Genomic DNA, 12500 nt, shown 5'->3' with positions numbered 1-12500 from the left:
ACAGACTCGGCCTCTCGTCGTGCGCCAGCGGGGCGAAGCTGAGCTGCACGATCTGCCTCGCGCTCTGGCACACCGGAGCGTGGATGGCGGGCGTCAGTGTGGGCAGGTCAAAGCTCAGGACCGTCTGGGTGCTGGAGGTGAGCAGCTCCTCGCTGTCCAGGCTGTTGTACGACGTCCCCTTGGCGCGGTGGGACTCCATGATGCTCTCAAAGTGGCGGCTGAAGGTGTCCTCCGCGGCCAGACGAGGACCGGAGACCAGGATGGGGGATTTGAGGGCCGGGTGGTGGTTGTCGAAAAACGTTTCCATCGGTCTGGACGGAGAGAGAGAGAGATTTTAAAAACTCTGAAGTAACACAGCTGACTTTGAATAGACGTTTTAATATGTTGGAAACAAAAAGGAACCGTGATCATTTATTTTATAAATTCTGTCTTTGATGTAAAACTGTTAGAGAGTCGAGGTGTGAAAAAAGCATTTTCACATTCAGGGCGAGCGAGACTTGTGTTTGTCTCACATCAAATGTAAAACTCTGCTGCTCGCTTACAAAACGTCTCCTCCTCACTTTAACTCATCCAGGTCTACACTCCCTCCCTCCAAAATGAACTTCCAAACTCCATTTGATCTGCAGAGTCCCTCTGCACCTTTAAGAAAAAGCTAAAGACCCAGCTCTTTCATGAATACCTACTAACTTAATGATGATGGTCTCCATATTATTGATGATGATGATGGTTGTGATGATGGTTTTTGTTTGATAACGACGACTTATAAGATGGTTTCTATACTGATTAGAGCTCTCAAGAACTGCCCTCAATGTTGTGCTTTGCCTCTGGTCACTTCCTGTCAGCACCTGTGTGTCCAATCAGACTCAAAGCTGATCGTTTGCTCTTACTGACATTGTTCCCTTTTTTCTAGATCCTTGCTTGTGTTGTTCTTACTCTCTGATGAACGTCGCTTTGGATAAAAGAGTCTGATAAGTGAATTGTAGAATTGTAGGAAGGTCAGAAACAGTCACCGCTAATAAAAAAAACCCTCCTCCTGTTAACATTTGCTACCCAGCAGCCCCCCCTCTCCTAAACCCAACAGAGTATTTGTAATGTAAGGTGCATGTGTGAATGGAAAAGTTCCTGAAAATATCCGGGGCCTGCATGTCATAAAATGATCCAGAAAACGTCATACATGAACGCCACCATTCCTGTTTATGAGTTATCTGAAAAAATAGGTTATGAGTGAGATCCAAATTCAGATCAAAATGTAGGTCAGAGTTAAAGTCCTGCTTCACCAGAGTGTTAGTGAACTTCTGTGTGTTTACAGAAAAGACTATGAAATGTGTGAAGATAGCCACAGCGACATCGTCCCCCTTTTGAGGCCTTGAGGTCAGCATTTTTCGCAGACGCCATGTTGGTTACTTTGGAGTCAGAAGTGACCGTATTTGGACGACAGGGTGGACACACATGGTCAGGTCTGCTTTATCATCTAGGTCAGCCTTTCCCAAACCTAAGACTGACCCACTTTGAAATACAAAAGTACCCCGAGGCCCGTTATAAAATAAAAATTATGACTACAGCTATCACTTTCAGTAAAGGGTAAAATATTGGACAACATGATATTATGGCAAGAGAGACACAAAAGGTTAGTAAACATTATGTCCATGAATAGTCATGATAAGCCTTACTAATCATTTAAAGGGTTAAATCATCATTATTGTGATATTTCTTTTATTTTTATACTTGGTGGAAGGCTTTTCTTGGCCCACCTGCAGTACCCGCACGGCCCACCAGGGGCCCACACTTTGGGGAGCACTGATCTAGGTGATAAGTCAAATAAGAGGGTTCAGACTAATTTTTTTAAGCGACCATCTGAGTCGCCTCCTGCTGGTTATTAGAAGGAATGCAGCTGTTTTTTTCATTATCTTCCCTTTGGAAATTAGAGGCGACGTCCATTTCTTATATACAATCTTTGTTTTTCAAGCTCGTATGTGAGCTTCAGGATGTTTTCACACATGCACTCCTGAAAAACCTAGAACATTTCAGGTCAACCAGGACTATTTTTCTTTGCCTTTATATCAATGCTACATGTAAATGCATGTATTCACAGTATGAAGGAACGTGTTACTGAGAACATACTGGTAACAGAAACGGCTTCTTTACATGTGAAGGAGATGCCACCAGACGTGTGATAACTTTCCTGAATATTTCCTGTTGTGCTCACACTTCTTCTCTCCCCTTACCCCAAATGTGTAGCAAATCTACAGCCTTTTATACACTGAAACTTATTTTTGGAATGAGTGGAGTCGCCCCCTGCTGGCTATTAGAAGGAATGCAGCTTTTTTTTCATTATCCTCCCTTTGGAAACCAGAGGCGACGTCCACTTCTTATACCCCAAATTTGTAGCACATCGACTTTCATATACTGAAACTTATTTTTGAATAGAGTGGAGTCGCCCCCTGCTGCCTATCAGAAAGACTTCCACATCGTCACTATGGAAACCAAACCAGAGGCTGCTTCCACCTCTTCTGTCCCCTTCTGTGGGGAGTGTGTGCGTATTTCATGTTCACCTCTTCAGCAGGTGACCGAACACCTCCGGCTCCTCCTCAGCTGCAAACTGCTGCTTCCTGTTGTCTCCTTGCATCCTCACACTGGCCCAGCTCACCATTTCTTCCTCATCTTCCTCCTCCTCATCCTCGTCTTCCTCCTCCAGCCTCTCCTCCTCTGCTTCCTCCCTTCCTGTCCTCCCATATACCAGACCCCCCAGAGGGCTGCTGCCGGCCCCCGACGTGCCCTGAACGCTGCGGTTACTCCCAAACGCCGAGTCAGCGTCCTCCTGCTCGGCCAGCAGCACCTCGTCAATGTCCGTCTCTCTGTAGCAGCGCAGCGGGACGGCGTCCAGGTCTGTTTCCGAGTACTTTAAAGTGCGCCGGATGATTCCGGTTTTGGGCGAAGTCCCGATGACGGCCGGGGGAGGGGTCAGCAGCTCGACCTCCACGTGCTGCACCTCGTGATTGGCGGAGAGCAGAGGCAGGGAGGAGGGAGGAGTCGGGGTGGGAGACTCGCTGGAGTTGCCACTGGGAGGAGCTGTGGAGGTTTCCAGAGAATCTGCAGGAGGAGAGAGGTGAACATCAGTGATACCCCGAAAAAACACACATGTAGGCATTTAACTTCCTCCAAAGTTGAGTCCACATCAGAGAAGAGGAATCAAACAACTGTGATGTTCTGCAAGATCGCATGAAACATCTGATCTTTATTTTTCTGATTTTGGTTTTTAATCTCAAAATACAAAACATCTTCATTTATTCCCAAATATACCAACAACTACTTTCTCAAGTTAAGTTAAGGACACTCAGAGGGTGCAGACAGTCCAGTCTTCTATGGTGCAAATCTGCAAGTATAACCAATATTGGTGAGTGTTATTGTCCAGATGAAATGAATGAATGAATGAATGGGGACGGCGCTGGTTCTGGCGTCAGGCAGCAGCGGTCTCTTTGTGCTGCATGCTGGCAGACTGGATCTCCGTCCGGCCTCAGATTCCTCCTGCCAGCATGCAGGATAAAAAGACTTGAGAAAAGTAATTTGTCCCGTTTCTTTAAACTTTTGTTTCAATTGTCCATTGGACTTTTATTTATCCTAGTGTCTTTAATTTTGTATTAACTGTCGGCCTGATTCATGTTTGTTTTACCGCTGACTGCAAAACAAATGTTTCCCTCTCACAGGGATTAAAAAGACAAGCTTAAACCTTTCATATTCCTCGCCTCATCCTTCACCTTCTTATTGGGTTTTTTTTACATATAGGCCAACAGTTTTCTGAAATCCTGCAGGAAAATAACAAATAGATGACGCAACATATTCTCTTGATAATCATTTAAAATGCTGCTCAACTATCATTCAGTTTAAAAGATGTATAAAGAAAACGTTCTGGGAAATTCTGAATGTATTGAGTTAAATCTAACTGATTGCTTCTATATCGTTGATCTATTTTTGTTTTGTGAAAGAAAGAGAAAACAACAGGTTAGCCATCTTATTCTGTTAAACAGTCTCTTATGTTATTAGGAAAAGGGGGGCAGGTATTATAAGTTTTCAGTATTATGAGAAAATGTTTTTTTGTTGTGTATTATTGTGTTGAAACTGTACACTGAAATGAGCAAATAAATCAAATATGAAATGAAATGAAACTAAATATTCGACTGGGAGAAACCTGAAACACCACCAGGATGGGGACAAAATAACTGAATTTATCACGTTATAGCAGCGTTAATGTATTGTCAGAAAATGCCATGAAGTAGATGCAAACAAAAATGTGAGCTAACCTTGCAGCCCTCACGTTTCCTCAAACTGAAGCTTTAAAAACTCAGTTCAAGCGTTTAGATTTGGATTATCTAAAAATGAAAATGTTTCAACATAAGAGCTGGGTACTAGGACTTTTTAAAACGTTACCGGGACAGGATGGATAGTGGGTTTTGTTGGGGACTATTTTCAGCCGTGGATGAATACACATACACACATTAGTTGGTACAGTGGCTATTTAGGGCTGCAGGATGATGTTGACACAGAATGACCCGTCAAAGAGAGTGGATGCTAAATGATGAGACTCTGACAAGCTGCGGTTAAACTTCAACTGGCTTCTCTATTTCTTTTAGATCCCTCTAACATTTTCAAGAAATAAAAAAGATCCTCTCTGGGTACGAGATGAAAGCTGAAGAGCGGTAACTGGATCAAAAATTGAGGTGGACATGCTCTCACTTTTCTCCCCCCTGCTGGCAGCCTCCTCGGCAGGAGTCCCGAACAAAAACTCCCACTTGGCACGAGCGATCCTTTGGCAGTGGAGGGAGGGCACGGGCGCCGCACAGCCACTGTCCGTCTGAAAGACACACACACACACACACACACACACACACACACACACACACACACACACACACACACACACACACACACACACACAGACACACACTGCAGTGAAGCATTAACAGAAAAGTCAGACTTACTTTAATCGAGTGAGCTGCGACGATTACCGCTCTAATGTAAGCACTGACCTTGATCTGGAAAGGGATTAGCTTAGCTTAGCATAAAGAATGGGAACAGAGGGGAATGTTAGCCTGGCTCAGTCAGGCTAACATTTTGCCCCTAATTCTGTCTTTTTGCTAGGACAAGCTAAATGTGTTTCATCTCTAGTTTGGTATCATCTTTATAAATCACTCTCTTGGCAACAAACCACTGAAAGCGTTTGGTTTTATGAAAATATAAATGTAACTCTCATGTCTGTAATTACAGTCAGGAAGCTTAGCAGTTTAGAAGCACAGGAAATCCACTAGTTTGGCCCTGTCAGTAAAAAAAAAGAACGTCTCCTTATATGTTTACAGCTTTCCTAAAAAGTGACATCTGTTTTACCTGATAAAGATATTTTCCAGAACATAAAACTATACCTTTAAGTGTTTTAATAATAATCTCTTTGAATAAAAAAAATGCAGATTTAAAGGCTTTATATGTGATTTTTTGATCCAGTAGATGTCGCCCTTGAGCACCAGCATGAAACCAAAACAACTCGCGCTGCATTGTTGTGTTAGCATGCTAATGCTAGCGATCTTTATTATGCTCGTATCTTCACACTGCATGTAAATTTACCTGAAATGAGCGTGATCTAGAAACACAGTTAAGCAGTGAGTACAGTATGTTATTCTTCTTTTCTCTAGTCCGTCAATTAAACAACTTTTATACACGAGGGGAGGAGTCAGCCGGCCGTCCCGGCGATGTAAACAAACTGAAGATAGGACTCTGAAAACTCTGAAAACATCACAGACAGTGGGACTCGGGTGTTACACCCATTGTAGACAGTCATGACTCACAGAGTTATTTTCAGAGGATATACTTGATTTATATATTTAAGTGTGAAAAATCACATATAAAGACTTTAACAAAATTGTTCACTTTTTGGGTGCCCACCTGTATTCCTGAGGTTGCAGCCCCGGTCTCGTTGCTCTGGTGACTGGACTGACTGGACTCGGGGGACACACAGTCCCTGTCGCCCAAGCTGCCCGTCACCCCGCTGGAGCTCCTGGAGGACGACCCTCCCATCCCTCCGTTCTGCTCCCCGTCTGCAGGCTCTTCCGCCCGCTGCAGGCCCGGCTGCTGCTCCGCCCCGAATCCATCCATCTCGTCCCCCTGCTCCTCTTCCTCCTCATCATCATCACAACCTTCATCCTCGTCTGGAGAGTCCAAAGCCACCGGTCCCAGCAGGAGGATCTCCCTCCGTCTCTGCTCGGCACGTTTCTGCTGGGCGGTGGGACTCAGCGACCGGCGACTGGCTCGACGCTCGTTGGTCTGATTATTATTGACAGACCCAGAGTCAGGCTCAGCGCTCGGACTTGAGCTGTCCTCCACGGCGTTCCCCCAGTGCAGCCTTGACGTCCAGCTCACCGGCGCCTCAACAACACTCTGATTGATAAAGAGCCGACGAGCGAGCTCGGTGCAATCCCCTTTCTCCAAGCAGCTCAAGTCTCCGCCTTTGTCTGGGATCAGGGGCCAGGATTCTCTGGTGTACTGCGGGAGCTGACGGCGATGCAGGGTCGGGGTTTCAGGTGCTCGAATCTCAGCTTGGAACAACCTCGGATCCCGTAAGGGCGAACTAAGATCAGTGGGAGGGTGGGACGGTCGGTAAATGCGCGAAGGCATGGCGGGGGAACTCTGAACCGCCGACAAAGCCGAGCTCTGCCGCCGGGATTTCTGATCACCCTCCACCTTTTTTTTGGATTCGCAGTTAGCGTGTGAGTTTGTGTCGTGCGACCGAGACTCCACGGTCAAAGAGTTTTCAAGCTGGTGAGAATCATCGTTGTTGTCGGTCGCTGCCGTCTGCTGGTCGTTTAAAGGGATGTTCATCTTGAGAGTTTGTGCGTTTGTCGCCGAGGTGTGGAATTCCCCCACGGGCTCGCCTAGGGCGTTGTGCAACGAGGACCGTCTCGCCTCTGTGAAAATAGAGGACACTTTGGTCGCCTCCTCCGCCAGCCTGCGGGCGACTTCGGGGCTTTGAGTGGCGGAGGAAGATCTACTGTCGCTCAGCTGGTTCAAGCCCTCGATGACATTATTGCCTAGATGAAGGATCGCTCCCTGCGGTGAAGTGCTTCTGTTGTAGGCTGTGTGAATGTGTCTTTTGCTCGTCGGACTTCCTATCGACTCTTTGTCCTCGGGTTTAAAATGAGGAGATCTGGAGGACACCGGACTGGACCGGAAGCCACAAACGCCCCGGCTCCGATCTGTGAAGTCGTCATCTTTGGGGTTGACGCTGACGTTCTGACGCTGGACGGGGGAGCCGGCCCAGGACTGACACCGCGGCTGCTGGCTGTAGCGAGAGGACGGTATGCTCTCGAGTGCATGGGCGAGTTTGATCCTCAGCAGAGGCGAGCCGAACTCCTCCACGGCCCGCTGCGTAGCCGCCCTCCCGATGGGGTCCAAGGGGGTTCGGCGGAAGCCCGGAGAGAATGTCCGCTGGTCACTTCCCGGCGATCGGAAAGTCAGTTTGGGACTAGAGCTGCACGATGAATCCGGACTTCCAAACCAAACCGGGTCGCTGAGTCTTTTTTTGCGAAAGTGACAAGTGGTGGACCGCTCCTCCCTCATTCTCGGGCTGTCCATGGTCTTGACATTTGACTTCTCGATGTAACTGAAGGTGACCACGGACCGCCTGCCATCGCTGACCTCTCCCTCTTTTAACCTCGGGCAGTTGGGAGAAGCTTTAGGAACGATGGGCTTTCTAGGGGATTGCATCTGTGGAGAGTCGACTCCATCATCGCCCGGCGCGCTCCAACGCTTTGTGACTTTAGGAGAGCTGCTGGTCTGCTGGAGCTGGAAGCTGACCGTGTTCCTGGAAGGGGATGTGCCGTGTGTGTGCGTGCAGTCCTGAGCCAGACGCTGAGGCGTGGAGGTCTTGCCGGCGGTCTTGCAGGTCGCCTGGTTCGCTATCTGAGACAGGAGCTCTGCAGGATTGTCCTTGACAGAATGCTCCTGAGAAACCCCTTCTTCTTCCTTTCCCCCAAACCCCCCTTTCCCTCCGCTCTGATCCGGGGCAGACCTCACTTCCACATACAAATGAAGGACTTTTCCAGACTGGGACATGACCTCGTCTCAGGCCGTAATGAGGACAGAGAAACGGGAAACGGATCACAGAGAGAGAGTCGGAGATGAACAACAAGAGGAACTCTTCTTTGCCCTCATTTATTTGTTGGTTTGTCTTTTTCTTCTTTTTTTTTCTGCTGCTGGTGTGAGTGTCAGTTTATTTTTAGACCGTCTCTCTTCTCTCTCCCAGAGCGTCTGTGTGCAGAGCAGAGACACACAGGCTGAACGGCCAGAGGACAAACATGCCCATGGGAGGACGCCTCGGACAGCTCCCTATGCTTCATACCTGTGAATGAAAGAGAGGAGGATCTGTTATGTGTTGTATCCTCAGGAGAGACACACACACACACAGAGTGTTTCAGCACCTGTGACGCATGCATATTAAACGCTTGTTGCACTTTCTCTTTTTGTTTCTATGTGATTACAAACGTTTTGTCAGATATGCGTGGAACCATCAGTAGATAAGGCCGGTGTTGTACTGATTATGTTTTTCATTAGGCACTCAGAACAAAGTTATTTCACACTTTTTAAAATAAGGAGCAGCAGAATATTGTGAGTGTATGGCATATAGAGCGCCACAGGAATGAGTCCTAAAACGCGGAAGTAAGTTAGCATTTGAGCGCCATGGGGTCTAACGTCTAAAAGTCAACGGGGATTTTGAATGTGTTTGTGGTTAGACTCCTGAAATAAGGTCTGTGGTTAACACAAGCTGAAGAGATGTTGGTGTTTTGTTAGACCACATAAACTACGTTAGGTAATACCTCCACTTGTGAAGTTTGAAGTTTTTTACACGTCTTTAAAAAGGCGGTTGCTAACAAGTGGCTAAATGTGACTACAGTGGTTGTCGGGGACATTAAACGTCATCACGCCGGACACAGAGGGCGGGAACTCTCTCACTAGTCTGAGATGTCTCCTGTAGGTTTAATCTTTAGGTTAAGGTGAATATTATGTTAGTAAACTATTTATTAAGCTGATTAGTTTATCGGAGATCGTCTGAAGCAGAACGCTAGTGACGTCACAATCATCCGACCGTGGTGTAGTTAGCTTTAGCATAACGTTAGCTTTTTACTTCTGTCGGCCGCATTAACCCTTCAAACATCATAAAAATGGCGTTCATCTGTGAAGATTATCCTGCTGAACAAAACGCCTACGCTTCAGAAACGTGTGTTTAACACAGATTATTTTATGCAGTGATCCAAAATCCAATGAAAACATCCCATAGGAGGATTCTGGTTAGACGCCATGGAGATGCTACTTCCGGGTTGGCCTACAAAAATACGTCACATGGTTTGTTCTCTATAGGCTTTGACCTCATCACTCCTTGTAGATTTCTTTCACATGCAGAAATGAACGGAGCAATGAGCAACGGTTTTGCTCCGACCGCCCTTTCCAGCGTCTAAAGGTGGATGCTGGGTTGGTGGTGTGGCTGAAAGCAGCGATACGTTCAGCTGCTTTCACACTGTGTACAAAACTCCTGAAATTTTTCAAGGGTGAGCTGCTCTGTTTGTGTATTTTTGGATCTCGGAAGTCGGAAATTCAGGGTTGCCGCTTGCCCCCACGTATCCGGAGTTTCTGCTGCCACACCCCTAGTAGCATTTCTGTGAAGTCTGGTTTTTTTTAAACCAGCACAAACCAGCTGCAACAGAGTGCAGCGCCCCTAAACTAGCACCTCTTAATCTAACAACAGCTGTTAGCCAGCTTACTTTATCTTACTGCATCAAAGTGTGCAAGCATTACTGATGCTCAGGCCTCCATCTAATAGTTCAAACACAATCAACAAGCATTGATTTTTTTATTCATTCCTATTTGTTGTGATAAATTCAGACTTTTGTGATGTTTTCTTTTGCAAATCCTCAAAATGCAATAATGCAGATGTGATTTATTGTGCAGCCCTACAAGAGATGTAACAAAACACATGAGCAGATCTGAATACGATGACTCTCATGCACACGTCCTGTGGGGTAAAAACATCGTGCTACATGTAGTAAGGTGTTTGGTGTCAGAGGGAATATGATCTCATGCTGCAGGGAGAGGAAGCAGGAAATGTTCCCTCACGTCTTTCTTCGCTCTCTGACTCACCGTTAGTTCAACCTGCTGATGGGGGGCTTCGTATAAATTATTAAATTTGACAACTCAACGCTCATGATTCAGACACAAATTAATCCTTAGCAGTGATCGAGAGAGGAGAAATAGGCTTGAATGAATTATGTGTAATTGGATCGACCTGATCGGATCACATTTTATTTTAAGGAGTGCAGCAAAGACAGAGAGACGAGTTTATTTATATCCTCTCCTGTCGGTCTACACCCAGATCTGTCAAACCTCCGAGGGGTCACGCACAAGTCAAACATCAGATCCAGGACACACACACCACATCATAGGCTACATCAGACTCTTATCGCAGAAATGTCTTTGTAATGTTGAGTTTAAATCCTGCGCTGCTGCAGCCATTTTTTTGGCTCTTTGCGGAGCTGAATCCAACTAATCCGAGCTGAATCATTTCCAAGCATCCCCCTTCTGTTTAGCGTGCATGTAGATCGTCTTTCCAAGCGCCCCAGACAACAGAACTCTTGTACAGAAGGAAAAGTTTCTCCCCCCACCCCCCCTCAAACGAGGGGGGTGGGGGGAGAAATGGCGGTGAACTCCAGACCGGTGCCAGCAGCGACAGATTGGAGTTGCCTTATGGTAGCAGTGGGAGAGGACGCGTGTGTCGCAAACTGAAGTTGACAGGACAAAGAGAACTTGTGATGGACTTGGCACACGGGGGAGAGAGAGAGAGAGAGAAACCTCCCCTCCCCTGACCCCGAGTTAATGTCTGATGGAGACCAAATTCAACCTCAATCTGCACAAATTCTCCTGATCACAAAACATACAGTAAGTGTCTCTGCATGAGGCTGCAGCTCTGACCCTCACATCCACTCTGAACCATCTAATGAAGCTTCTTTTTCTTTTTTTAACTTTGGGTAAGAGAATTTGCAACCTTCCTAATTATTTAAAAAAAATGCTCCAACAATGTCTCCCTTCTCCGTCTCTAATTAGCACACAACTTTTACTGCCTCTCCATTTGTCACACTCATGTTTTACACCTCAGAGCTGCAGTTTCCCACAGCTACACCATTCACAGAAATAAAGAAGAAGCTCTTTGTCCTCCAGTGGTCGGAGGCTCTGCAGGCTGCCATTGTTCCTCCTGAAGGTGTGAGGGAAACGACCTGGCTCCTTTGTTGCGTCATAAACGTGACAAAGAGAGAGAGAGAGAAAGAGTTTTAAGGATCAAGCTACTGTGCTAATTTAGATCATTATCTGATCAGAGTGTGATCTGATGCTTTGAGAAACTTGTTCAGGAAAAAGTTTAAAAGGTGCTGAAGTAAATTATCACACGAGTCAAACGAACTGGAGTCTCCCTCTTCCTGAAAGGAAGATCAACAAAGAGCGAAGTTGTGCGTGTACTCGAGCATTGAACTTAGAGCAGAACAATCCAAGGCCCACTTTTATTTTTATTTTGTTTTTCATTTTTTATTTATTTATTTTGATAAGTTAATATGCTCCGTTGTTCTTTTGCTCTCTTTTTATTTTATTCATTTTTTCCCTTCCTTTTTGCTCACTCTTCTTCTCATTCATCCATGCCTGTATAGATGATGCACTTAAAGGTAGATCTTCTATACAAACCATATACAAATGTACATCTGCTCATTCTGACAGTTTATGTTGTTTTTCTTCAAAACTATCAAATAAAAAGTATTAAGAAAAAAAAAAAGTCTCACTTTTCCTGAACTTTTAAGAACTGACGCCGGGTGCACCTCATTAAGAAATCAGTACATGAAGGGGAGAGAAGAGACAAGCAGAGGGAACAACACACAGCTTTGATCATTCTTTGCTGCTTTGTGGATCAATAATGGATTCTCTTATTGTCTTATTCCTCTTGGGCTTATTCCTGTGGTATAAGATGATTTTTGCAGTTTTTGAAAATGTTTATGACAGGAATCTTTTAATGAGAGGAGTATGAAAGATAAAAAGTAGAAACAGCATCTTCTTGAAGGAAATTAACTTTTACCTTTTGGGCATTTTAGAAACCTGATTTTAAACCTCCCAACCTGTTTGTAACTGTTTTACATAAGTGTGTTTATTTATTGCAGTTTTGTACTCGTTTAATTATCCTCATACATTTTAGACTTTTGTAGACTGATGTTAGCAGTCTTGTATTTATCTGTCTCCTGTTTTTCTTTTTGATTTAATGTCAGTTTTCTTATTATTTCTGTAATGACTCGATGTCATTGTAAATGAGGGTTGCCCCTCAATGATCTTTCGAGTATAAATAAAGGTTGAATTAAATACTCAAAAGTTTCCACTAGGAGTCTCCGACTTTGACCGAAACGCAGCAGAAATCTGTCATTTTTTACTTCAAT

General features: G+C 45.4%; 1 protein-coding gene across 2 annotated transcripts in view; it reads right to left on the bottom strand.

Annotated features, from left to right (window-relative positions):
• The window catches only part of LOC132955374 (PH and SEC7 domain-containing protein 1-like), a 90116-nt gene that overhangs the window by 59058 nt on the left and 18558 nt on the right, over positions 1-12500 (bottom strand). For both annotated transcript variants that reach the window (XM_061028217.1, XM_061028218.1), the window contains exons 2-5: positions 5932-8383; positions 4732-4849; positions 2553-3090; positions 1-311 (exon numbers count right to left, since the gene is read on the bottom strand). The exon at positions 1-311 is cut by the window's left edge and continues 157 nt beyond it. In XM_061028217.1, the coding sequence (XP_060884200.1) occupies positions 1-311; positions 2553-3090; positions 4732-4849; positions 5932-8097 (3133 nt within the window). In that variant the 5' untranslated portion in view covers positions 8098-8383. The remainder of the gene's footprint in view (positions 312-2552; positions 3091-4731; positions 4850-5931; positions 8384-12500) is intronic.

The sequence above is a fragment of the Labrus mixtus genome, chromosome 21 (assembly GCF_963584025.1).
Source record: "Labrus mixtus chromosome 21, fLabMix1.1, whole genome shotgun sequence".
Taxonomy (NCBI): domain Eukaryota; kingdom Metazoa; phylum Chordata; class Actinopteri; order Labriformes; family Labridae; genus Labrus; species Labrus mixtus.
The sequence above is the reverse complement of the archived record's forward strand: the minus strand, read 5'-3'. Positions and strand labels throughout refer to the sequence as shown.